Raw genomic sequence first — 27989 nt, forward strand, 5'->3', positions numbered from 1 at the left:
GATATGGATCATCCACTCGGCACTTCTGGCTGAAGTTGGTTGCAAACGCTTCAGCCTTGGCTTTTGCACTCAGGTGCTGGGCTCTACCATCATTGAGAATGGAGATATTCATAAAGCCTCCTCCTCCCGTTAGTTTTTTAATGGTCCACCACCATTCACGACTGGATGTGGCAGGACTGCAGAGCTTTGATCTGATCCGTTGACTGTGGGATCGCTTGGCCCAGTCTATAGCATGCTGTTTCCACTTTTTAGCATGTTTGTAGTCCTGTGTTGCAGCTTCCCCAAGTTGGCACCTGGGAAATATAGAAAGTACAGAGGAGAAGTGAAAAAGAAAATAAGTGGGGCAAAGAGAGGGTATGAGAATAGAATGGCAGCTAAGATAACAGACGCATGGAGGCAGAGGGTATGGCTGAGGTGCTAAATGAGTACTTTGCATCTGTCTTCACCAAGGAAGATGATGCTGCCATAGACATAGTGAAGGAGGAGGTAGAGGAGATACTGGATGGGATAAAAATTGTTAAAGAGGAGGTACTAGAAAGGCTGGCTGTACTTAAAGTAGATAACGCCTTAGAAACGGGGGTGGTGCCAGAGAACTGGAGAATTGCAAAAGTTCCACCCTTGTTCAAAAAAGGGTGTAAAGTTAAACCCAGCAACTACAGGCCAGCCAGTTTGACCTCGGTAGTGGGGAAGATCTTAGAAACAAAAATCAGGGACAAAATTAACAGTCACTTGGCCAAGTGTGGATTAATTAAGGAAAGCCAGCACGGATTTGTTAAAGGGAAATTATGTTTAACCAACATGAACTAGTTTTTTGATGAGGTAACAGAGAGGGTTGATGAGGGCAATGCAGTTGACGTGGTGTACATGGATTTACAAAAGGCGTTCGACAAAGTGCCACATAATAGACTTGCCAGCAAAGTTGAAGCCCATGGAATAAAAGGGACAGTGGCAACATGGATATGAAATTAGCTAAGTGACAGGAAACAGAGAGCAGTGGTGAACGGTTGTTTTTCGGACTAAAGGAAGGTATACAGTGGTGTTCCCCTGAGGTTGGTTCTAGGACCACTGCTTTTCTTGATATATATTAATGACTTGGATGTGGGTGTACAGGGCACAATTTCAAAATTTGCAGATGACACAAAACTTGGAGGATAGTGATAGACTTCAAGAGGACATAGGCAGGCTGGTGGAATGGGCAGACACGTGGAAGATGAAATTTAACGCAGCAAAGTGTGAAGTGATACATTTTGGTAGAAAAAATGAAGAGAGGAAATATAAACTGACTGGTACAATCCTAAAGGGGGTGCATGAACAGAGAGACTTAGGGGTATATGTGCTCAAATCGTTGAAGGTGGCAGGGCAGCTTGAGAAAACAGTTAAGAACATAAGAAGTAAGAGCAGGAGTTGGCCATACGGCCCCTCGAGCCTGCTCCGCCATTCAATAAGATCATGGCTGATCATCGACCTCACCTCCACTTTCCCGCCAGATCTCCATATCCCTTGAATTCCCTAGAGTCCAAAAATCGATCGATCTCAGCCTTGAATAGACTCAAAGAATTCCAAAGATTCACAACCTGAGTGAAGAAATTCCACCTCATCTCAGTCTTAAATGGCCGACCCCTTATCCTGAGACTATGCCCTCTAGTTCTAGACACTCCAGCCAGGGGAAACAACCTCTCCGCATCTACCCTGTTAAAAAAGCATACGGGATCCTGGGCTTAATAAATAGAGGTATAGAGTACAAAAGTGTGGAAATTATGATGAACCTTTATAAAACACTGGTTCGGCCCCAACTGGAGAATTGTGTCCAATTCTGGGCACCGCACTTTAGGAAGGATGTGAAGGTCTTAGAGAGGGTGCAGAAAAGATTTACGAGAATGATTCCAGGGATGAGGGACTTCAGTTACGTGGATAGACTGGAGAAGCTGGGGTTGTTCTCCTTCGTGCAGAGAAGATTGAGAGGAGATTTGATAGAGGTGTTCAAAATCACAAGGGATCTGGACAGAGTAGGTAGAGAGAAACTGTTCCCATTGGCGGGTCGAGAACCAGAGGACACAGATTTAAGGAAATTGGCAGAATAACCAAAGGCAACATGAGGAAAAACTTTTTACTCAGTGAGTGATTAGGATCTGGAATGCACTGCCTGAAAGGGTGGTGGAGGCAGATTCAATCACGGCTTTCAAAAGGGAATTGGATAAGTACCTGAAGGAATAAAATTTGCAGGGCTACAGGGAAAGGGCGGGGGAGTGGGACTAGCTGAAGTGCTCTTGTAGAAAGCTGGCACGGACTCGACAGGCCAAATGGCCTCCTTCTGTGCTGTAATCATTCTATGATTTAAAATCTATCAACCATTAAAAAGATTCTAATTTGAACCAGAGTGTCCAAAATCAAACCCCGTACAACCCTGGGATTGCCAGCTGTTGCAGGTTGCACAAGGGTGGGGACATCTGGAAGGAGTGGGCTGAATGACCTCCTTCTGACCTGTATCATTCTGACTGTCTACAATTTTAAGTTTGTTCTGGGTCAGTTGGTAGCACTCTCTTGCCTCGGAGTCAGAAGGTTGTGGGTTCAAATCCCACTCCAGAGACTTAAGCACAAAAATCTAGGCTGACACTCCAGGGCAGTGCTGAGGGAGTGCCGCACTGTCAGAGGTGCCGTCTTTCAGATGAGACGTTAAACCGAGACCCCATCTGCCCTCTCAGGTGGACGTAAATGATCCCACGGCCACTATTTTGAAGAAGAGCAGGGGAGTTCTCCCCGGTGTCCTGGCCAATATTAATCCCTCAATCATCATAACAAAAACAGATGATCTGGTCATTATCACGTTGCTGTTTGTGGGAGCTTGCTGTGCGCAAATTGGCTGCCGCGTTTCCCACATTGCAACAGTGACTACACTTCACAAAGTACTTCATTGGCTGTAAAGTGCTTTGGGACGTCCAGTGGTCGTGAAAGGCGCTATGGAAATGCAAGTCTTTCTTTTCTTTTTAAAAAAAGATTAATAATATAAATTTGCCGATGTAATAAGCAACAGGTGGAACGAATCCTGATTATAGACACTCAATGCAACCAACAAGGACTGCAGCCTCCCAGGGTGGGTCACACCCTCGTAAGTGCGCATGCGCTGCAAAAAACACAGGTGGGTGGGGCGGGCGAGTGCGCATGCGTGTACCTCTCCCCCCTCTCTCCCTAGTGCGCTTGCGTGCACATCGCCCCATCTAGTGCGCATGCGTGTACCGCACCCTCCCTAGTGCGCATGCGTGCACTTCGCCCCTCTCCCTAGTGCGCTTGCGTGCACCTCGCTCCATCTAGTGCGCATGCGTGTACCTCTCCCCCATTCCTCCAAGTGCGCATGCGTGCACCTCTCGCACCCATGCGTGCAGCTTGCGTGCATCTCTCCCGCACTCCCGAGTGCGCATGCATGCAGCCTCCCGCCCCGCGCGCTCTCGCTCTCACTGTTGCGCATGCGCTCCTGCTGACGGCCGTTGGTCGGAGGCGGTTGCCGGTTACCGGGATTCGGAGTCTCGGCGGTGGCTTAAAAAGGCCGGGCCCGGAGCGGAGGCTTTCCCCCTTCCGGCTGGGAAGGTCGGTGACTGAGGATGGCCATGGCGGCCCGTTCCCACCAATCAGCTCCCGTTCCCACCAATCAGCTCCCACCGTTCCCACCAATCAGCTCCCACCGTTCCCACCAATCAGCTCCCACCGTTCCCACCAATCAGCTCCCACCGTTCCCACCAATGAGCTCCCGCTGTTCCCACCAATCAGCTCCCACCGTTCCCACCAATCAGCTCCCACCGTTCCCACCAATCAGCTCCCACCGTTCCCACCAATCAGCTCCCGCCATTCCCACCAATGAGCTCCCACCGTTCCCACCAATCAGCTCCCGCCATTCCCACCAATCAGCTCCCACCGTTCCCACCAATGAACTCCCTCCGTTCCCACCAATCAGCTCCCACCGTTCCCACCAATCAGCTCCCACTGTTCCCACCAATGAGCTCCCACCGTTCCCACCAATGAGCTCCTGTCGTTCCCACCAATCAGCTCCCACCGTTCCCACCAATCAGCTCCCTCCGTTCCCACCAATGAGCTCCCTCCGTTCCCACCAATGAGCTCCTGTCGTTCCCACCAATCAGCTCCCACCGTTCCCACCAATGAGTTCCCACCAATGAACTCCCTCCGTTCCCACCAATCAGCTCCCACCGTTCCCACCAATCAGCTCCCACCGTTCCCACCAATGAACTCCCTCCGTTCCCACCAATCAGCTCCCACCGTTCCCACCAATCAGCTCCCACTGTTCCCACCAATGAGCTCCCACCGTTCCCACCAATGAGCTCCTGTCGTTCCCACCAATCAGCTCCCACCGTTCCCACCAATGAACTCCCTCCGTTCCCACCAATGAGCTCCTGTCCTTCCCACCAATCAGCTCCCACCGTTCCCACCAATCAGCTCCCACCGTTCCCACCAATGAACTCCCTCCGTTCCCACCAATGAGCTCCCACCGTTCCCACCAATCAGCTCCCACCGTTCCCACCAATCAGCTCCCACCGTTCCCACCAATGAGCTCCCACCGTTCCCACCAATCAGCTCCCACCGTTCCCACCAATCAGCTCCCACCGTTCCCACCAATCAGCTCCCACCGTTCCCACCAATGAGCTCCCTCCGTTCCCACCAATCAGCTCCCACCGTTCCCACCAATTAGCTCCCACCGTTCCCACCAATGAGCTCCCTCCGTTCCCACCAATCAGCTCCCACCGTTCCCACCAATGAGCTCCCGCCGTTCCCACCAATGAGCTCCCACCGTTCCCACCAATCAGCTCCCACTGTTCCCACCAATCAGCTCCCTCCGTTCCCACCAATGAGCTCCCACCGTTCCCACCAATCAGCTCCCACCGTTCCCACCAATGAGCTCCCTCCGTTCCCACCAATCAGCTCCCACCGTTCCCACCAATCAGCTCCCTCCGTTCCCACCAATCAGCTCCCCCCGTTCCCACCAATCAGCTCCCTCCGTTCCCACCAATGAGCTCCCTCCGTTCCCACCAATCAGCTCCCACCGTTCCCACCAATGAGCTCCCACCGTTCCCACCAATGAACTCCCTCCGTTCCCACCAATGAGCTCCCACCGTTCCCACCAATGAACTCCCTCCGTTCCCACCAATGAGCTCCCACCGTTCCCACCAATGAACTCCCTCCGTTCCCACCAATGAACTCCCTCCGTTCCCACCAATGAGCTCCCACCGTTCCCACCAATGAACTCCCTCCGTTCCCACCAATGAGCTCCCACCGTTCCCACCAATGAGCTCCCACCGTTCCCACCAATCAGCTCCCACCGTTCCCACCAATGAACTCCCTCCGTTCCCACCAATGAGCTCCCACCGTTCCCACCAATCAGCTCCCACCGTTCCCACCAATGAACTCCCTCCGTTCCCACCAATGAGCTCCCTCCTTCCCTTCCCTTCCCTCACCACGAGTCCTCATCTCCAATATGCTTTTTTTTAATGCCCCTATGATTTTTATCCCCGGTTTCTGGCAGCAGTGCCCAGGAGATGAATCTTGAATTCCTGGAGACTCCAGGACAATCCTAATTCCGAGGGTTGCCTGGACACACCCTCAAACTATTGTCAAGCCTGGGCTGGGTAGACAGAAGCATCGGTGCCCACCCCCTTGATCGGGACATAAGAAATAGGAGCAGGAGTCGGCCATTCGGCCCCTCGAGCCTGCTCCGCCATTCAATAAGATCATCACTGATCTTCTACTTCATCTCCACTTTCCTGCACTATCCCCATATCCCTTGATTCCCTTAACATCCAAATATCTATCGATCTCCGCCTTGAATATCCTCAATGACTGAGCCTCCACAGCCCTCTGGGGTCGAGAATTCTAAAGATTCACCACCCTCTGAGTGAAGACATTTCTCCTCATCTCAGTCCTAAATGGTCGACCCCTTATTCTGAGACTGTGACCCCTGGTTTTAGACTCCCCAGCCAGGGAAAACATCCTTCCTGCATCTACCCCTGTAAGAATTTTACATGTTTCCATCAGAATTTACCTTTGAGTGGGTGGGAAATGTAACGGATCTGGATTCTGCCGCAGTGTCTGGTGACCGAGTCTCTTATGCAGCCGGAACCTGCCCCAAGAATGAAGAGAATTCCTGGGCTGAAATGCCTGCTCCCAGGCTGCCTCTAACTAGCAAGGGACGGCTAACAGAGACTGAGAAATGGAAAGCTAACCGCCCCCCCCACCCCCACCCACCCCCTGGCCCCGCACTACTTTTTCCTTCAGTCTTGATGGTTACAATTCCTGTTGAGATATATCACCACCTGCAACTTTGCATCCCTTTGGGTATCTCAGGAGAAGGTGGGCATAGAAAAACATGTTACAAATTGTGACTCGCTGACCTTTTCCCCAAACACTAGGCTTCCTCGATGCAGTGACTGTATCCCAGATGGCCCGTCGGAAGCTGGAGGAAGCCATCTTGGCAGCTGAAGAGTTGGGGGTCAATGAGGAAAATAACGAAGGTTACACGGAGCTGTGTGTGCGACAGCATGTCTTTCTCAGCAAGGACTCGTATGGTATCTACAGCGTGCGGTTCTCTCCTGATGCACAACACTTGGCTGTTGGATTTGGAAATGGAGCCATTCAGGTATGGGCTACGTGGAGAGGGCAAGGTTGCCGGGAAATTGGACAGGGTAAGGTGGGGGAATTGGACAGGGCAAGGTGGCAGGGGAATTGGACAGGGCAATTGGACAGGGCAAGGTGGCAGGGGAATTGGACAGGGCAAGGGGGCAGGGGAATTGGACAGGGCAAGGGGGGGGAATTGGACAGGGCAAGGGGGCAGGGGAATTGGACAGGGCAAGGGGGCAGGGGAATTGGACAGGGCAAGGGGGCAGAGGAATTGGACAGGGCAAGGGGGGGGGAATTGGACAGGGCAAGGGGGGGGAATTGGACAGGGCAAGGGGGGGGGAATTGGACAGGGCAAGGGGGCAGGGGAATTGGACAGGGCAAGGGGGGGGAATTGGACAGGGCAAGGGGGCAGGGGAATTGGACAGGGCAAGGGGGGGGGAATTGGTCAGGGCAAGGGGGGGGGAATTGGACAGAGCAAGGGGGCAGGGGAATTGGACAGGGCAAGGTGGGGGGGGAATTGGTCAGGGCAAGGTGGGGGGGGAATTGGACAGGGCAAGGTGGGGGGGAATTGGACAGGGCAAGGGGGCAGGGGAATTGGACAGGGCAAGGGGGCAGGGGAATTGGACAGGGCAAGGGGGGGGAATTGGACAGGGCAAGGGGGGGGAATTGGACAGGGCAAGGGGGCAGGGGAATTGGACAGGGCAAGGTGGCAGGGGAATTGGACAGGGCAAGGTGGGGGGGAATTGGACAGGGCAAGGGGGCAGAGGAATTGGACAGGGCAAGGTGGCAGGGGAATTGGACAGGGCAAGGTGGCAGGGGAATTGGACAGGGCAAGGGGGCAGGGGAATTGGACAGGGCAAGGTGGCAGGGGAATTGGACAGGGCAAGGTGGCAGGGGAATTGGACAGGGCAAGGGGGCAGGGGAATTGGACAGGGCAAGGGGGCAGGGGAATTGGACAGGGCAAGGGGGCAGGGGAATTGGACAGGGCAAGGTGGCAAGGGAATTGGACAGGGCAAGGGGGCAGGGGAATTGGACACGGCAAGGGGGGGGGGGAATTGGACAGGGCAAGGGGGCAGGGGAATTGGACAGGGCAAGGTGGGGGAATTGGACAGGGCAAGGGGGCAGGGGAATTGGACAGGGCAAGGGGCAGAGGAATTGGACAGGGCAAGGGGGCAGGGGAATTGGACAGGGCAAGGGGGCAGGGGAATTGGACAGGGCAAGGTGGCAGGGGAATTGGACAGGGCAAGGTGGCAGGGGAATTGGACAGGGCAAGGGGGCAGGGGAATTGAACAGGGCAAGGTGGGGGGGGAATTGGACAGGGCAAGGTGGGGGAATTGGACAGGGCAAGGTGGGGGGGAATTGGACAGGGCAAGGGGGCAGGGGAATTGGACAGGGCAAGGGGGCAGGGGAATTGGACAGGGCAAGGTGGGGGGGAATTGGACAGGGTAAAGGGGGCAGGGGAATTGGACAGGGCAAGGGGGCAGAGGAATTGGACAGGGCAAGGGGGGGGAATTGGACAGGGCAAGGGGGCAGGGGAATTGGACAGGGCAAGGGGGCAGGGGAATTGGACAGGGCAAGGGGGGGAATTGGACAGGGCAAGGGGGGGAATTGGACAGGGCAAGGGGGCAGGGGAATTGGACAGGGCAAGGGGGCAGGGGAATTGGACAGGGCAAGGTGGGGGAATTGGACAGGGCAAGGGGGCAGGGGAATTGGACAGGGCAAGGGGGGGGAATTGGACAGGGCAAGGGGGCAGGGGAATTGGACAGGGCAAGGGGGGGGGAATTGGACAGGGCAAGGGGGCAGGGGAATTGGACAGGGCAAGGGGGCAGGGGAATTGGACAGGGCAAGGGGGCAGAGGAATTGGACAGGGCAAGGTTGGCAGGGGAATTGGACAGGGCAAGGGGGCAGGGGAATTGGACAGGGCAAGGTTGGCAGGGGAATTGGACAGGGCAAGGGGGCAGGGGAATTGGACAGGGCAAGTTGGGGGAATTGGACAGGGCAAGGGGGCAGGGGAATTGGACAGGGCAAGGGGGCAGAGGAATTGGACAGGGCAAGGTGGCAGGGGAATTGGTCAGGGCAAGGGGGCAGGGGAATTGGACAGGGCAAGGGGGCAGGGGAATTGGACAGGGCAAGGGGGCAGGGGAATTGGACAGGGCAAGGGGGCAGGGGAATTGGACAGGGCAAGGGGGCAAGGGAATTGGACAGGGCAAGGGGGCAGGAGAATTGGACAGGGCAAGGGGGCAAGGGAATTGGACAGGGCAAGAGGGCAAGGGAATTGGACAGGGCAAGGTGGCAGGGGAATTGGTCAGGGCAAGGGGGCAGGGGAATTGGTCAGGGCAAGGGGGCAGGGGAATTGGACAGGGCAAGGTGGGGGAATTGGACAGGGCAAGGGGGCAGGGGAATTGGACAGGGCAAGGGGGCAGGGGAATTGGACAGGGCAAGGGGGCAGGGGAATTGGACAGGGCAAGGTGGCAGGGGAATTGGTCAGGGCAAGGTGGCAGGGGAATTGGTCAGGCCAAGGGGGCAAGGGAATTGGACAGGGCAAGGGGGCAAGGGAATTGGACAGGGCAAGGGGGGGAATTGGACAGGGCAAGGTGGGGGGGGATTTGGACAGGGCAAGGGGGCAGGGGAATTGGACAGGGCAAGGTGGGTAATTGGACAGGGCAAGGTGGGGGGGAATTGGACAGGGCAAGGTGGGGGGGAATTGGACAGGGCAAGGGAGCAGGGGAATTGGTCAGGGCAAGGGGGCAGGGAAATTGGACAGGGCAAGGGGGCAGGGGAATTGGACAGGGCAAGGGGGCAAGGGAATTGGACAGGGCAAGGGGGCAGGAGAATTGGACAGGGCAAGGGGATTGGACAGGGCAAGAGGGCAAGGGAATTGGACAGGGCAAGGTGGCAGGGGAATTGGTCAGGGCAAGGGGGCAGGGGAATTGGTCAGGGCAAGGGGGCAGGGGAATTGGTATGGGCAAGGGAGCAGGGGAATTGGTCAGGGCAAGGGGGCAGGGGAATTGGACAGGGCAAGGTGGGGGAATTGGACAGGGCAAGGGGGCAGGGGAATTGGACAGGGCAAGGTGGGGGGGAATTGGACAGGGCAAGGGGGCAGGGGAATTGGACAGGGCAAGGTGGGGGGGAATTGGACAGGGCAAGGGGGCAGGGGAATTGGACAGGGCAAGGGGGCAGGGGAATTGGACAGGGCAAGGGGGCAGGGGAATTGGACAGGGCAAGGGGGCAGGGGAATTGGACAGAGCAAGGTGGCAGGGGAATTGGACAGGGCAAGGGGGCAGGGGAATTGGACAGGGCAAGGTGGCAGGGGAATTGGACAGGGCAAGGTGGCAGGGGAATTGGTCAGGGCAAGGTGGCAGGGGAATTGGACAAGGCAAGGTAGCAGGGGAATGAAATGCAACATTCTTGATATATATGAGCATATATATATTCTATTTTATATATGGTTTAGAGAGTACAGTATTTTGAAGATATGACGTAGATCCACACTGAGCATTGCTCAGATGAACTAGCCCAGTTTCATAGAAACATGGAAAATTAGGAGCAGGAGTAGGCCATTCGGCCCTTCGATCCTGCTCCGCCATTCAATATGATCATGGCTGATCCTCTATCTCAATACCATATTCCCGATCTCTCCCCAGTTTCACTCTGTGATTTACCACATTACTTACGCCACTCTATAGCCTCTCGTTATCTAAAGTAAACTGTCTGCTTTGGCTTTGACAGGTTCTTGTCGACATATATGTTTGCTCGATATGTCTAATTTTCCCCTGCCTTCATTTTCCTTCCCTTCCTTCCTATCTCATCTCAGGTCCTGAATGCGGAGACGGGTGAGCTTACTTCAGAACTGTCTCCCGGACACCGGAAACGGCAAGCGGTCACCGCCCTGAGCTACTATCCGAAACACGTCAACTTCCTAGTGGCTGCCGGGGCTGATGGGATCATATCCGTATATAACACAGAGACCGGACGGCAAGTCGTTGGGATCAAGGGTATAGTGTGACAGTGCTTGTCTACTGCATACCACTGGGTTTCAGCATCTGTGGGCGTTTCAAATTATTTCAGTTTTTCTCTCTCGGACCATTTTTACACAGGAGTCATACATGGACATTAGGATTTTTTTTTATTCCTTTATGGGATCAGGGCGTCGCTGGCAATGCCAGCATTTATTGCCCATCCCTAATTGCCCTCGAGAAGGTGGTGGTGAGCCACTCTTCTTGAACCGCTGCAGTCCGTGTGCTGAAGGTACTCCCACAGTGCTGTTAGGGAGGGAGTGCCAGGATTTTGACTCAGCGACGATGAAGGAACGGCTGATATATTTCTAAGTCAGGACGGTGTGTGACTTGGAGGGGAACTTGGAGGTGGTGGTGTTCCAATGCGTCTGCTGCCCTTATCCTTCTAGGTGGAAGAGGTCGCGGGTTTGGGAGGTGCTGCCGAAGAAGCAGCACGGTGGCATAGTGGTTAGCACTGTTGCCTCACAGCGCCAGGGACCCGGGTTCAAATCCGGCCTCGGGTGACTGTCTGTGTGGAGTTTGCACATTCTCCCCGTGTTTGCGTGGGTTTCCTCCGGGTGCTCCGGTTTCCTCCCACAGTCCAAAGATGTGCGGGTTAGGTTGATTGGCCATGATAAAAAATTGGCCCTTAGTGTTAGGGGGGATTAAATACATGGGGTTACGGGGTTACGGGGATAGGGCTTGGGTGGGATGGCTGTCGGTGTAGGGACCGGGTGCTAGGGTTTGGATGATCAGCCATGATCTCGTTGAATGGCGGAGCAGGCTCGAAGGGCCGAATGGCCTACTCCTGCTCCTATCTTCTATGTTTCTTCTATGTAAGCCTTGGCAAGTTGCTGCAGTGCATCTTGTAGATGGTACACACTGCAGCCATGGTGCGCCGGCGGTGGAGGGAGTGAATGTTTAAGGTGGTGGCCGGGGTGCCAATCAAGCGGGCTGCTTTGTCCTGGATGGTGTCATCCCATAAACGAATTTTTAAAAAGGGAAAGGGAGGAGGGGTGGAAAGGATAAAAGGGAGGGTCTGTGATAGGGTGGGAGGCAGGAGAGATTAAATGACAAAAGGGATGATGGTACAAGGCAAAAGTGGGTGGTAATGGGACAAGTAAAGAAACAAAAGGTGGGTCCTGAGGAGGTGTAAATGGCAACAGCAGAATCATCAGCCACAGCTGCCGCCCGAAAACATGGGGGCAGAGGTTCTGGTCTGAAATTGTTGAACTCAATGTTGAGTCCGGAAGGCTATAAAGTTCGGTTAACATCGTGTCAGTGTGCGATAAATGCGTGGTGTTCACAGTGTGTTCTGCCATATCTTTTCCCAGAGGAGGAGAATGAGATTCACGCCCTGGATTTCTGCTCCGACGGGGGTGTCTACGCCACAGCCGGGAAGGATCGCCACATCCGATTGTATGACAGCAGGACCAGCCAGGTGGGACCCCCCGCTGCGCCTGCGAGGCTCCGCGTGCTGGCAACCTCGCGTATTCTGTGCGCTTTCACTTCAGCCTGCCACCATCCTTGGCCCATTCTCGAGGAGCTTGTCGGAAGGCTCGGGGCTCATAGCTCAGGGCGCCGTCGAGCTTGGGCAGAAGTTGAGATAAATCTAGGAGCAGCGGGGTCAAGTAACCATCAAGCCGGACCGGGGAAATCTTTTATTTAAGTGATTGGTTCTGTACGATAGAGAGGGTGACAGAGGTTGGGGAATGGAATGCTTTTCCACGGGGAAAGAATAGGGTTAATGGGACTAATTGGATAGCTTTTTCAAAGAGCCGGCACAGGCACGATGGACCCCAGTGGCCTCCTGTGCTGTATCGTTCTATGATTTCAGGCACACTGTGGCTGTGTTGAGCACTCTCAGGTTGGGTGTAGCAGATCCAATTGTCGAGTACATCTCCCTCCTCAGTGATCTTACTACAGACGTGAGCCTAAGCAATATGTATTGGTGGGCTTTCCCACCACAGAGACATCACAGCCAATGCGGGGCCAGGGGTGGGAACCTTGGCGGATTTCCTGCCCCCCCCCCCCCCCCCGTCCCCCTCTCCTGGCACAGGCGCTGAGTCCAATTGTAGTCCCTTGAGATTGCCTAACTTAGCGCAGATCGCAGATGGAACCTGTGAGCTGCTTTCTGTGGGTCAGGATGGCACTCTCCATTTCTCTTACTGACCAGGGAGCTTAGAATATAATCTTAAAACTTTGCTTTTGGGAAATACTTTCTCCATCCGCTCCTTTCCAAGTATTCTCCATTTCTCTTTTTAACGACTCTTTAAGTTCCTTTTCTCCTTCCTTTTTTGTCCCCGAGATTTGCGCCCATTCCAGTCGTGATTGAGGGCCAGAACCTGAGATCAGTGTGCCTCTGTTGTGACTGATTGGGTAGCCGCGGGATCCCGTTATTCTCTGATCTACAAGGTGCTCATCACTCTGGATTGAAGAGTTTAATTATAAATTGGAACAGTTGAAAGTCAACACACCATTTGCCTTCCTAACTACTGCAAGCAAACATGCAGGTGCAGCAAGCAGTTAGGAAGGCAAATGGTATGTTGGATTTGAGTACAGGAGCAAGGATGTCTTACTACAGTTGTACAGGGCCTTGGTGAGACCACACCTGGAGTACTGTGTGCAGTTTTGGTCTCCTTACCTAAGAAAGGATATACTTGCCATAGAGGGAGTGCAGCGAAGGTTCACCAGACTGATCCCTGACAGGGCTAGACAGACTGGATGCAGGGAGTGTGTTTCCCCTGGCTGGGGGGTCTAGAACGAGGGGTCACAGTCTCAGGATACAGGGTAGGACATTTAGGACTGAGATGAGGAGAAATTTCTTCACTCGGAGGGTGGTGAACCTGTGGAATTCTCTACCACAGAAGGCTGTGGAGGCCAAGTCACTGAATATATTTAAGAAGGAGATAGGTAGATTTAGACACAAAAGGCATCAAGGGGTCTGGGGAGAGACGGGAATATGGTATTGAGATAGAGGATGATCATATTCATATTCACATCAGCCATGATCATATTGGCCCAGAAATTCGGGTCGGAGGCTTCCCGCGGGTGCAAGCCCCCGACCTGCATTTACCTAGCGCGCCGGCCGTTGTGCTGTGGGCCCGCGTGGGATTCCGATCCTGGGCCTGCTCCAACTACCGGCGCGCAGTGCTTGCGTATCCCAGGGGCGTAGTTAGTTCGATGCGTCCCCTGGGATCACGTGGGCCATGGAGAGCCAATGGTAACAGGGAATGCTTCATTCATAAGTTTGACAGGAAGAACTGTCAAACCTATAAATACTATAAGCCCCAAAACATCACTAAAACCTCAAATACATTAAAAAAAAATCACATTTTTAAAATAACTATAAATTACATAAAATAACTATTTTAAACAATAATTTAAATTTTTGATAACATTAATTACAGTTTCTAACGGCTAAAAATAAACTTACCTTTCTTTAAAGTATTTAAAAATAATAAACCTGTGGAAAAAATGTTTTAATTTTAATTAATTCACCACTTACCTTGTTAAAAGCAGGCCTTGTGACTGCTTTTTACATGTCTAACTCCTGGAGACTTACCCTGCCGGAGAAACCTGCAAAAAAACGTAAGTTCCATGCGTACGCTGGTAAAGGAGGGGATTAATGCAATGGAAAGGAAGGATATTAACTCGGATGAAACGGAATCTGTATGGGTAGAAATGAGAAATAGCAAGGGGAGGAAAACATTAGTGGGTGTGATATATAGGCCTCCAAATAGTAATATGGAGGTGAGGGAAGGCATAAAAAGGGAAATTAGAGAAGCGTGCGATAAGAGCACAGCTGTCATCATGGGTGACTTTAATTTACATATTGATTGGACTACCCAAATTAGTAAAAATTCTGAGGAGGAGGAATTCCTGGAATGTTTTCGGGACGGTTATCTGGACCAATATGTCGAGGAGCCGACTCGAGATCAGGCCATTTTAGACTGGGTATTGTGGAATGAGAAGGGACTTATCAACAATCTTCTTGTACGAGGCCCCTTGGGTCAGAGCGATCATAATATGATCGAGCTCTCAGTCGAGATGGAGAGTGAGGAAATTGAATCAGAGACTAAGGTCCAGAACTTAAATAAAGGGAATTACGAGGGTATGAGACGGGAATTGGGTAAGATTGATTGGGTGGTGTTTCTGGGGGGATTGACAGTGGATAGACAATGGCAAGCATTCAAAGATAGAATGGAAGAATTCCAGAACATGTTTATACCGGTTTGGCATAAAAATAAACCTAAAAAGGTGGCTCAACCGTGGATAACGAGGGAAATTAGGGACAGCATAAAATCAAAAAAAGGGCATATCAACTGGCAAAAAAAAGCACCAGACCGGAAGATTGGGGGCAGTACAGGATACAGCAAAAGAGGACAAAGGGATTAATCAGGAAGGGGAAAATAGAATACGAAAGTAAACTTGCAGCAAACATAAAGACAGACTGCAAAAGCTTTTATCGGTATATCAGGAGGAAAAGACTGGTAAAATCCCAAGTCGGTCCCTTGCAGTCCGATTCGGGAGAATATATAATGGAGAATAAGGAAATGGCAGACCAATTAAACTCATACTTTGGTTCTGTATTCACAAAGGAGGACACAAATAACCTCCCAGGAATATCGGCAAACATAGGGACTAATGAGAGGGAGGAGCTGACAGAAATTAGTATCTCTAGGGATATGGTGTTGGGTAAGTTGAGGGGACTGAAGGCCGACAAATCCCCGGGGCCTGATAAACTACATCCTAGGGTACTTAAGGAGGTGGCCCTGGAGATAGCAGATGCTCTAAGGATCATCTTCCGGAACTCCATTGACTCGGGAACAGTACCCGTGGATTGGAGGGTAGCTAATGTTACCCCAATATTTAAAAAGGGGGGTAGAGAGAAAGCAGGGAATTATAGACCAGTAAGCCTTACATCGGTTGTGGGCAAAATGCTAGAGTCCATTATTAAGGATAAAATAGCGGAGCACTTGACAAATGGGGAAAGGATCGGACAGAGTCAACATGGATTTACAAAGGGTAAATCGTGTTTGACTAATCTGCTGGAATTTTTTGAGGAAGTAACTGGTAAAATAGATGGGGGAGAGCCAGTGGATGTGGTGTACCTTGACTTCCAGAAAGCCTTCGATAAGGTTCCACACAAAAGATTATCATGCAAAATTAAGGCTCATGGGATTGGGGGCAAAGTATTAACGTGGATAGAGAACTGGCTGGCGGATAGAAAACAGAGAGTTGGAATAAACGGCTCGTTTTCGGAGTGGCAGGCAGTGACCAGCGGGGTGCCGCAAGGATCTGTCCTGGGACCCCAGCTGTTCACAATATATATAAATGATCTGGATCAGGGAATTGGATGCAATATTTCCAAATTCGCTGACGACACTAAACTAGGAGGAGGGGTGGGCTCTGATGAGGATGTCAGGAGGCTACAGTGCGATTTGGACAGGTTGGGGGAATGGGCGGATACGTGGCAGATGCACTATAATGTGGATAAATGCGAGGTTATCCACTTTGGGGGTAAAAACAGGAGGGTAGATTATTATCTAAATGGCAATAGATTGGGAGATGGGGAAGTGCAGAGGGACCTGGGTGTTCTTGTGCACCAGTCACTGAAGGAGAGCATGCAGGTGCAACAGGCGATTAAGAAGGCAAATGGTATGTTGGCCTTCATATCAAGGGGGTTCGAGTATAGGAATAGGGATACCTTACTACAGCTGTACAAGGTGCTGGTGAGACCGCATCTGGAGTATTGTGTACAGTTTTGGTCGCCCCATCTGCGGAAGGATGTTCTTGCCATGGAAAGAGTGCAGCGGCGATTCACCAGGCTGATACCTGGAATGGCGGGAATGACCTACGAGGAGAGATTGAATAGTTTGGGCTTGTACTCACTGGAGTTTAGAAGATTGAGAGGGGATCTCATCGAAACATATAAAATTATGGCAGGCCTGGACAGGCTGAATTCAGAGAGAATGTTTCCAATGGCAGGGGAGCACAGAACCAGGGGCCACAGTCTAAAAATAGCGGGCAAATCATTTAAAACAGAGATGAGGAAGAATTTCTTCACTCAAAGAGTGGTGAGCCTGTGGAATTCCCTGCCACAGAGGGCTGTGAAGGCTAATTCAATAAATATTTTCAAGAGAGAATTGGATATATTTCTGAAGGCTAAGGGGATTAAGGGTTACGGAGAAAAGGCGGGGACGGGGTACTGAACTGGTAAGATCAGCTAAGATCTCAGACGAAGATCAGCCATGATCTCATTGAATGGCGGAGCAGGCTCGAAGGGCCGAATGGCCTACTCCTGTTCCTATCTCTATGTTTCTATGTTTCTCTCCGGCGCACGCGTTCGACCTCTGAACCCTTTCCTTTAAGGGAACGGAAGTTCCGGTTTCCCGCGCATGCGCAGTGCATGCACGAAACCGGCACTTTCGTTGGGCCTACGGGCGAGTACCCCGCGCGTACTCACCCGTGGAGACCCGAATTTCTGGGCCATTGAATGGCAGAGCAGACTCGAAGGGCCGAATGGCCTACTCCTGCTCCTATTTTTCTATGTTTCTATGTTATTTGCTTGTAAAACGGACGGAGGTTTATCAGCAGATTAACTGTAAGGTGGGTCTGAAGGGCTCCCATTGGGCCTGGTTTCAGCAAGTTAACATTGAGATACACGGCTTACAGGCAAAGTGTCGGCACGGACTGAAGGACAGAAAGCAGAGGACCACTAGTCACGTTGGGGTGATGTGTTAACCATTTAGACTTTGGAATCAAAAACACCATTTCTAAATTTGCAGATGATACCAAATTGGGAGGGATAGTCAATACTGAGGAGGACTGCAACAAATTATAGGAGGACATTAATAAACTTGCAGAATGGGCATATAGTTGGCAAATGAAGTTCAACACAGACAAATGTGAGGTTGTGGCGGTACCACTGGTTGTACCTTACATAAAGATATACATAATTCCCTTTAACTCACCTTACTGTATGTATAACTTACTTGTTGGGGCCGTTGCCCCTTTAACTTCCCTGTTGGGGCCATTGCCCCTTTAAGATGCGCCCTAGCACACTGACGTCACGTCACGTACGACGTGATGTGCGTGCGCCGGCACAGCCCGGCCTAGCGTCTTCGGCCTCAACGGCCAGCCGACAGGAGCGACGCGATCTTCCGCTCCTGCAGCAAGCACCGGCACAGCCCGGCCTCCCGACTTCGGCCTCAACGGCCAGCGACGCAACGACGCGCATCACGTGACGCCCTAAGCGCGGGAAACGCGAACAACGTGATGACGTCACAACACAAACGCGATGACGTCATCACGCTCCCCACAGGACTGCGAACTCAGTCCTCGTGGAGTCCCCGCTGGGAAAAGACCTACACCACGGTGCTCCTGCAGTCAGCCATCTTACCTGCCATCTTACCTGCTGTAATTAGTCTGTTCCTGTAAATAAACAACTTGTTAATAGTTCGTCGAAGTCAAACTCTCTTATTTAGTGGTGATCTACTCGAACCGCTACATTGGTGACCCAACGACGTGAGTACGGGAACTCATCAATTCCAACGCTACAATTGGTGAACCCGTATCTGTGAACGATTTTCACGGTAGCAACGCGCGCCTGAACCTCGTCTTCCCACAAGACGACCAACGCACAACCGACGAACAACCACGGAACAGCAACCGCCTAACATCGATTCCACCAAAAGCGACCCCGTCTTTGCGTACGTATTCGCAACGGAAGCGCAGCTTGGAGGTGAGCCCGTTTTTCACGAACGATCTCACAGAGGTAGAGCACGACCAACGGCAACCGTCGTCCACCAGCGCTACAATTGGTGGGTTTGTGAACGTCTTTCACAAACGAAGCACGCTATGGAAGCATCAGCCGTTCTGCTGTCGCTACCGCAATCCAGGGAGCCACGGTCTCCCTCGTGCTTTTTGCAGGTAGAAGCCCTGTTCGCCGAGAACATCGATGTGGCACAGACCACGCACGTGCTCACAGTCTCCGTATTCGACTCTTCTACCGCCACACGGATCGTCCGCCTCTACGTCCAAAGCAACAGCAAGTATACATCTCTCCAAGCGCGGGGTACAGCATGTTCAGGCCCACAAGATCGGAGCGCGCCCCGCGGGGATACCACGAGGACTCACCCCCGCGAAATACGAGGACCCATCCCTCGCGAACCACGACGACCCATCCCTCATGCGAAACGACGAGCCTTCTCCGCCGACGACGCACCAGCCCTTCAGCCTGCTGGTTGTGTTACCTACTACACGATTCGGCGTGAACAAAAGCGCGCCGCCCTCCCGGCTGTTTTCTCCTAAATCTACAACAGTTTCAAGTGTTGCCGCCCTCCAGGCAGAGTTTACCCCGCCCGAAAGCAACAACAACCTGGACCGTTGCTGCCCTTTATCCAGTTTTCCCTTTAGCAAACGCAAACGTCTACTGAGGCTGCACACATCGAGGACGGGTCCAACGGGCATCCTGCGGCCCCGATCAGCCACGTGAAAGTTGCTGGCCTCACTGATCGCTGATCAACGCAGCAACTCTTCACCCTCTGTTGTGTTCACGTCGTAGCACTATGGCACGCACCGTTCCGTGCGTTCCAGCCTCCCGAAGGTTTCGCTTACCTGTCAGCGAGTTCACCGACCTCGCTTGTCAAGTCCTTCTGGATCGCTCGTTTGGCGTTCCTGCAGAGTTCGTCGGAACAAGGACTTGTTTCAACATCAACGAAGACATCGCCCGCGTCCGCCCAACCTGCCCGTCACTCTGACAAGGCCTGCTGTTTCGCACGTCTCCACGGTCCTTCGCCTGACGGATACGTTTTATTCGCCACGACGCGCGTAAGGATCCGCTCACGAGCAGCATCTTCATACCTCGCCTACCAAGTCAAGACAGTACGACCACCGTGACCACCAGCTCGTCAGACCATCTCATCCTTGGACTTTCGTTAAAGCAAATTCTGGGGGGGCCTATGTGGCGGTACCACTGGTTGTACCTTACATAAAGATATACATAATTCCCTTTAACTTACCTGTTGGGGCCGTTGCCCCTTTAACTTACCTGTTGGGGCCATTGCCCCTTTAAGACGCGCCCTAGCGCGCTGACGTCACGTCATGTACGACGTGATGCGCGTGCGCCGGCACAGCCCGGCCTAGCGTCTTCGGCCTCAACGGCCAGCCGACAGGAGCAACGCGATCTTCCGCTCCTGCAGCAAGCACCGGCACAGCCCGGCCTCCCGACTTTGGCCTCAACGGCCAGCGACGCAACGACGCGCATCACGTGACGACCTAAGCACGGGAAACGCGAACAACGTGATGACGTCACAACACAAACGCGATGACGTCATCACGCTCCCCACAGGACTGCGAACTCAGCCCTCGTGGAGTCCCCGCTGGGACAAGACCTATACCACGGTGCTCCTACAGCCAGCCATCTTACCTGCTATCTTACCTGCTGTAATTAGTCTGTTCCTGTAAATAAACAACTTGTTAATAGTTTGTCGAAGTCAAACTCTCTTATTTAGTGGCGATCTACACGAACCGCTACAAGGTATTACATTTTGGTAGGAAGAATGGGGAGGTCACTGATCACTTGGAGGGTGCGAGTCTAGGTGGGGTAGAGGAACAAAGGGATCTCGGAGTACAAATACACAAATCACTAAAAGTTGCGACACAGGTTAGCAAGGCCATAAAAAAAGCAAACCAAGCACTAGGGTTTATTTCTAGAGGGATAGAATTGAAAAGTAGGGAAGTTATGCTAAACCTGTATCGAACCTTGGTTAGACCACACTTAGGGGGAGAAATTCAGTAGGTTGCGCCACCTGTTAGCGCCTTAAGAGGGCGCTAAGTGGGTCGCAAGCCAACTCGCGCCCGGGCGTGGCACTGCCCACGCCTCCCGCTAAATTCCGCGGGACATTAGTGGTGACGCGAATCGTTAGCGCTGCGCCGCTGCCGATGACGTCATCGGTGTGCACAGCGCCCCACTGACGCCCCGGCTGCGATATTCGGTAGCGCCCCCTGATTTACCGCCGGACGCTATGTCCGACGGGTTCAGGGGGGCCTACCTGCGGCCCGAGAGGCGCAAATTAAAGGCGAAGTGCGGGGCGGCCATTTTTGTTGTTGGCCGCCTGCCAGCACCTGCCTGCGCTCCCGTCCCCGGCCTCCTGAACCCCCCCCCACCCCGCGGAGTGCCGGCTGCGCTCCAAGAGCCCAGCACTTCTCTTCGGTTCCGGGCTCTTTTGCCTGCACTCCCGACCCTCAGGGGCCCAGCTGGGCCCCAGATCGCGCTGCACAAGGCCCCGCTCCTTTCAGAAGGGGAGGAAGGCCTGCAATACCGCGGCGCGACGTGCCGCAGCGTGTGGCGCTGCGGCACATATGCGCCACGATATTCACTCGCAGCGCCCTAAGAGGGATGCGGGATGCCTCCAGTAGCGCCGCGCTTCCCTTTGGGGCGCAACCACTCAATTTCCGGTGCGGGGGCGCAAATGTTTCCGGGGCGCTACTTTTAGCTGGCGCCCCAAACGGGACTATACTCAATTTCTTCCCCTTGTATTGCGTACAGTTCTGGTCGCCATATTATAAAAAGGATATCGAGGCACTGGAGAGGGCGCAGAGAAGATTTACAAGGATGATACCAGAACTGCGAGGGTATACATATCAGGAAAGGATGAACAGGCTGGGTCTCTTTTCCCTTAAGAGAAGGCTGAGGGGTGACCTAATCGAGGTCTTTAAAATTATGAAAGGTTTTGATAGAGTGGATACAGAGAGAATGTTTCCACTTGTGGGGAAGAGCAAAACTAGAGGCCTCAATATAAGATAGTCATCAAGGAATCCAATAGGGAATTCAGGAGAAACTTCTTTACCCAGAGAGTGGTGAGAATGTGGAACTCGTTACCACAGGGAGTGGTTGAAGCAAATAGTATTGATGCATTTAAGGGGAGGCTAGATAAACATACGAGGGGGAAGGGAATCGAGGGTTATGCTGATAGATTTAGATGAGGAAAGACGGGAGGAGGCTGGAGTGGAGCATAAACGCCGGCATGGACTGGTTGGGCCGAACGGCCTGGTTCTGTGCCGTACATCCGGTGTAATATAGTCAGCAGGGTGAACAGAGGGATAGCGGAAGCAGAGAAATTCGTGGCCAATCTTCCTCTAGCATGACTGGTCAATTGTTGCGTAGTGCCGGAACTATTGAGATGCGGACTGACCAGCGCGGAGATTTTCCGCTTCTGCGCTTCCCCGGCTGTGTTCCCACGACGTTCCGCCCAGTAAAATGAACGGATGGGGAGCATGGAAGCGGAAAACCCCCCCGGCCAGGATTTTATTTCCCCAGCTCTTCCTTCACCCAGCCTGACCCTGGCTTCCGTGTTGTTTCCCAACAGATAGCGAAAGTAATAGCAGCTCCCGATTTCAAGAGCTGCGACGACCTGACGCTGCTGAGCGGCCACTCGCGCCGAATCTTCGCTCTCCGCTTCCACCCGGACGAGAGCCACATCTTCCTGACCGGCGGCTGGGACAACTCCATCAAGGTAGGGCTGCACACCGTCTGATGACGGGAAGGGTGGAGTCACCCGCCACAGCCTCGGTAATGCCAAAGGCGGAGGCACTCCCGGGGAAGAGCCGAACGCAGCAGTAACAACAACTTGCATTTATGCAGCGCCCTTCACGTCGTAAAACGCCCCAAGGCGCTTCACAGGAGCGTTCTCAAGCAGCGAGCCGCATGAGCTATTAGGGACAGGTGACCAAGAACTTGGTCAAAGAGGTAGGTTCGGGCGGGTTGTCTTATGAGGGAAGGTTGGACAGGCTAGGCTTGTATCCGCTGGAGTTTAGAAGAATAAGAGGTGACTTGATTGAAACAGAAAGGGGGAAAAATTCAGTTGGTTGCGCCTCCCGTTAGCGCCTTAAGAGGGCGCTAATGGGGCGCAAAGCTACTAGCGCCCGGGCACGGCGATGTTTGCGCCGCTCGCGAAATTAACTAGACATTTTGTGGCGGCGCTAAACACTACCGCCACGATCTCCTGAGCCGGCAGATCGTGACGTCAGTCGAGTGCGCAACGCCCCGGTAGCGCCCCGGACTGGATATTGAGTGGCGCCCCCCTGCCTTACCGCCTGCCGCTAGCAACGACAGGTTGAGGGGAGCGTTTTGCAGTCAGAAAGGGACTAGGGGAGCCCTATTTAAAGGCGACCGCTTCCTGCCTTTTTCTGTCGGTGACATTTTTGCACCACGCAGTCTGAGAGAGAGAGAGAGACTTCTGGAGAGATTCAATGCTGGGTGAAGGGGTTTTGGGTACTGAGCAGCACTTTGCAGGTTTATTTTGATTTGTCCTTCCTTGCTTCGCCAGCGCTGTGAGGTAGCGTCTCGCTCCTCGGCCTTTGCGCCTTAAGAGAGGTGTTAAGCGCCTGATTTAGCGCTCCAATCACCTCCAGGGACGATAAAAGCCAAGTTTGCTGTCAGAGGCGATAATTAGTGCCAGACGCTAAACTTTGCGCACGGCCGATAATGGCGCCCCAAATGGGGCGATACCGAGTTTTTCCCCCATAAGATCCTGAGGGGTCTGGACAGGGTGGATGTGGAGAGGATGTTTCCTCTTGTGCGAGAATCTAGAACTAGGGGTCACTTTAAAAATAAGGGGTCGCCCATTTAAGGCAGAGATGAGGAGAAAAATGTTCTTACAGAGGGTCGTGAGTCTTTGGAACTCTCTCCCTCAGAGGGCGGTGGAAGCAGAGTCTTTGAATATTTTTAAGGCAGAGGTAGATAGATTCTTGGTAAGCAAGGGGGTGAAAGGTTATCGGGGGTAGGCGGGAATGTGGAGTAATCCGATCAGCCATGATCTTATTGAATGGCGGAGCAGGCTCGAAAGGCCGAATGGCCGACTCCTGCTCCTAATTCGTATGTTCGTATGTTTTAAGGAGAGTCTTAAAGGAGGAAAGAGAGGTTTAGGGAGGGAAGTCCAGAGCTTAGGTCCTCGGCAGCTGAAGGAGTGATTAATATCGGAGACGCTCAAGAGGGCAGAATTGGAGGAGCGCAGAGATCTCGGAGGGTTGTGGGGCTGGAGGAGGTTACAGAGATAGGGAGAGTTGTGGGGCTGGAGGAGGTTACAGAGATAGGGAGGGTTGTAGGGGCTGGAGGAGGTTACAGAGATAGGGAGGGTTGTAGGGCTGGAGGAGGTTACAGAGATAGGGAGGGTTGTGGGGCTGGAGGAGGTTACAGAGATAGGGAGGGTTGTGGGGCTGGAGGAGGTTACAGAGATAGGGAGGGTTGTAGGGCTGGAGGAGGTTACAGAGATAGGGAGGGTTGTGGGGCTGGAGGAGGTTACAGAGATAGGGAGGGTTGTAGGGCTGGAGGAGGTTACAGAGATAGGGAGGGTTGTGGGGCTGGAGGAGGTTACAGAGATAGGGAGGGTTGTGGGGCTGGAGGAGGTTACAGAGATAGGGAGGGTTGTGGGGCTGGAGGAGGTTACAGAGATAGGGAGGGTTGTGGGGCTTGAGGAGATTACAGAGATAGGGAGGGTTGTGGGGCTGGAGGAGGTTACAGAGATAGGGAGGGTTGTGGGGCTTGAGGAGATTTCAGTGATAGGGAGGGCTGTAGGGCTGGAGGAGGTTACAGAGATAGGGAGGGTTGTAGGGCTGGAGGAGGCTACAGCGATAGGGAGGGTTGTAGGGGCTGGAGGAGATTACAGAGATAGGGAGGGTTGTGGGGCTTGAGGAGATTACAGAGATAGGGAGGGTTGTGGGGCTGGAGGAGGTTACAGAGATAGGGAGGGTTGTGGGGCTTGAGGAGATTACAGTGATAGGGAGGGCTGTAGGGCTGGAGGAGGTTACAGAGATAGGGAGGGTTGTAGGGCTGGAGGAGGTTACAGAGATAGGGAGGGTTGTAGGGCTGGAGGAGGTTACAGAGATAGGGAGGGGTGTAGGGCTGGAGGAGGTTACAGAGATAGGGAGGGTTGTAGGGCTGGAGCAGGTTACAGAGATAGGGAGGGTTGTAGGGCTGGAGGAGATTAGAGTGATAGGGAGGGCTGTAGGGCTGGAGGAGGTTACAGAGATAGGGAGGGTTGTAGGGCTGGAGGAGGTTACAGAGATAGGGAGGGGTGTGGGGCTGGAGGAGGTTACAGAGATAGGGAGGGGTGTAGGGGCTGGAGGAGATTACAGAGATAGGGAGGGTTGTAGGGCTGGAGGAGGTTACAGAGATAGGGAGGGTTGTGGGGCTGGAGGAGGTTACAGAGATAGGGAGGGTTGTAGGGCTGGAGGAGGTTACAGAGATAGGGAGGGGTGTGGGGCTGGAGGAGGTTACAGAGATAGGGAGGGTTGTAGGGCTGGAGGAGGTTACAGAGATAGGGAGGGTTGTGGGGCTGGAGGAGGTTACAGAGATAGGGAGGGTTGTGGGGCTGGAGGAGGTTACAGAGATAGGGAGGGTTGTAGGGCTGGAGGAGATTACAGAGATAGGGAGGGTTGTAGGGCTGGAGGAGATTACAGAGATAGGGAGGGTTGTAGGGGCTGGAGGAGATTACAGAGATAGGGAAGGTTGTAGGGCTGGAGGAGGTTACAGAGATAGGGAAGGTTGTGGGGCTGGAGGAGGTTACAGAGATAGGGAGGGTTGTAGGGCTGGAGGAGGTTACAGAGATAGGGAGGGTTGTAGGGGCTGGAGGGGGTTACAGAGATAGGGAGGGGTGTAGGGGCTGGAGGAGATTACAGAGATAGGGGGGGTTGTAGGGGCTGGAGGAGGTTACAGAGATAGGGAGGGTTGTAGGGCTGGAGGAGGTTACAGAGATAGGGAGGGATGTGGGGCTGGAGGAGGTTACAGAGATAGGGAGGGTTGTAGGGGCTGGAGGGGGTTACAGAGATGGGGGGGTTGTAGGGGCTGGAGGAGGTTACAGAGATAGGGAGGGTTGTAGGGGCTGGAGGAGGTTACAGAGATAGGGAGGGTTGTAGGGCTGGAGGAGGTTACAGCGATAGGGAGGGTTGTAGTGCTGGAGGAGGCTACAGCGATAGGGAGGGTTGTAGGGGCTGGAGGAGGTTACAGAGATAGGGAGGGTTGTAGGGGCTGGAGGAGGTTACAGAGATAGGGAGGGTTGTGGGGCTGGAGGAGGTTACAGAGATAGGGAGGGTTGTGGGGCTGGAGGAGGTTACAGCGATAGGGAGGGTTGTAGGGCTGGAGGAGGCTACAGCGATAGGGAGGGTTGTAGGGGCTGGAGGAGGTTACAGAGATAGGGAGGGTTGTAGGGGCTGGAGGAGGTTACAGAGATAGGGAGGGTTGTGGGGCTGGAGGAGGTTACAGAGATAGGGAGGGTTGCAGGGGCTGGAGGAGGTTACAGAGATAGGGAGGGTTGTGGGGCTGGAGGAGGTTACAGAGATAGGGAGGGTTGTAGGGGCTGGAGGAGATTACAGAGATAGGGAGGGTTGTGGGGCTGGAGGAGGTTACAGAGATAGGGAGGGTTGTAGGGGCTGGAGGAGGTTACAGAGATAGGGAGGGTTGTGGGGCTGGAGGAGATTACAGAGATAGGGAGGGTTGTAGGGGCTGGAGGAGGTTACAGAGATAGGGAGGTTTGTAGGGGCTGGAGGAGGTTACAGAGATAGGGAGAGTTGTAGGGGCTGGAGGAGGTTACAGAGATAGGGAGGGTTGTAGGGCTGGAGGAGGTTACAGAGATAGGGTTGTGGGGCTGGAGGAGATTACAGAGATAGGGAGGGATGTAGGGGCTGGAGGAGGTTACAGAGATAGGGAGGGTTGTAGGGCTGGAGGAGGTTACAGCGATAGGGAAGGGGCGAGGCCATGGAGGGATTTGTAAACAAGGATGAGAATTTTAAAATCGCGGCGTTGCCAGTCCGCGAGCCAATGTAGGTCAGCCAATAAAGTTTAGGCCAATGGCATCTCCCGCCACCGTATCTCCTAACACCCACTCATTTCCCCCGTCTATATTATTGTTAAATCTCCACTCCGCCCCCTATTCATCCCATATATATAGTCAGTAATCCCCCTCCTCGTTCAGTGTACGTCTCTCCATAGTGTAATCCTTGTGATAAATACCTGTTATGGATGAATTTTCTATTGCTCCAGATCTGGGATAAGCGAATGGAGAAGGAGGCTCGCAGGTTCCTCAATGGCCCCCATATCTGCGGCCATGGCATCGACGTCAAGGTAAGCGACCATTGGTAAAGGAGTAAGCTCGGTGTCGCGATGGTTCGCAGCCGCTCTTTGTCCCTTCAAACCTTCTCTGCTAAAGTCAACTCCTTGCTCGGATCAAATTCCCTGGGCACTAGTACCGTATCCAAATGAGCCCGCACAGTGAAGCTGTTCGACTTTGGGGGGCATTACAAGCGTCAAAAATCCACACATACAGTGATCAGGAGTGGGAGGCCTGGCTGGTGTCCCGGTCCAGAGAGACTGAGACCAATTATTGAGCCCCCTACCCCTGGCCGGAATCATCTAAAAGCAGAAAATGCTGGAAAACACTCAGTGGGTCGGGTCGGGTCGGGTCGGGTCGGGTCAGGCAGCATGTGTGGAGAGAGAAGCAGAGTTAACGTTTCAGGTCAGTGACCACGTGTCAGAACTCACTGGTTTTGCTTTCAATCAGTCAGCTCTTTCAGCATCTGTAATTACAGATGTTTGGCCCAGTCTTCCGCAACAAGGCACCCGGTGAACACACAGCCTGGTGCCCGAGTGTGAAGTGTGAACAAACAGCCTGGTGCCCGAGTGAGAAGTCTGAACACACAGCCTGGTGCCCGAGCGAGAAGTGTGAACACACAGCCTGGTGCCCGAGTGTGAAGTGTGAACACACGGCCTGGTGCCCGAGTGTGAAGTGTGAACAAACAGCCTGGTGCCCGAGTGAGAAGTCTGAACACACAGCCTGGTGCCCGAGTGTGAAGTGTGAACACACAGCCTGGTGCCCGAGCGAGAAGTGTGAACACACAGCCTGGTGCCCGAGTGAGAAGTGTGAACACACAGCCTGGTGCCCGAGTGTGAAGTGTGAACACACAGCCTGGTGCCCGAGTGTGAAGTGTGAACACACAGCCTGGTGCCCGAGTGTCAAGTGTGAACACACAGCCTGGTGCCCGAGTGTGAAGTGTGAACACACAGCCTGGTGCCCGAGCGTGAAGTGTGAACACACAGCCTGGTGCCCGAGCGTGAAGTGTGAACACACAGCCTGGTGCCGGAGCGAGAAGTGTGAACACACAGCCTGGTGCCCGAGCGTGAAGTGTGAACACACAGCCTGGTGCCCGAGTGTGAAGTGTGAACGCACAGCCTGGTGCCCGAGTGAGAAGTGTGAACACACAGCCTGGTGCCCGAGTGTGAAGTGTGAACACACAGCCTGGTGCCCGAGTGAGAAGTGTGAACACACAGCCTGGTGCCCGAGTGTGAAGTGTGAACACACAGCCTGGTGCCCGAGT

At 53.3% G+C, this 27989-nt stretch overlaps 1 protein-coding gene across 1 annotated transcript in view; it reads left to right on the top strand.

Annotated features, from left to right (window-relative positions):
- The first annotated feature begins 3376 nt into the window (after positions 1-3376).
- The window catches only part of LOC147096507 (uncharacterized), a 56188-nt gene continuing 31575 nt past the window's right edge, over positions 3377-27989 (top strand). Inside the window, exons 1-6 of the mRNA XM_085975309.1 lie at positions 3377-3582; positions 6411-6637; positions 10433-10613; positions 11948-12054; positions 21989-22135; positions 26659-26739. Of these exons, the coding sequence (XP_085831435.1) occupies positions 6440-6637; positions 10433-10613; positions 11948-12054; positions 21989-22135; positions 26659-26739 (714 nt within the window). The 5' untranslated portion in view covers positions 3377-3582; positions 6411-6439. The remainder of the gene's footprint in view (positions 3583-6410; positions 6638-10432; positions 10614-11947; positions 12055-21988; positions 22136-26658; positions 26740-27989) is intronic.

This window comes from Somniosus microcephalus, unplaced genomic scaffold, assembly GCF_052327205.1.
Source record: "Somniosus microcephalus isolate GS21.2 unplaced genomic scaffold, FLI_Smic_1.0 unresolved_chr1, whole genome shotgun sequence".
NCBI classification, from domain to species: Eukaryota; Metazoa; Chordata; class Chondrichthyes; order Squaliformes; family Somniosidae; genus Somniosus; species Somniosus microcephalus.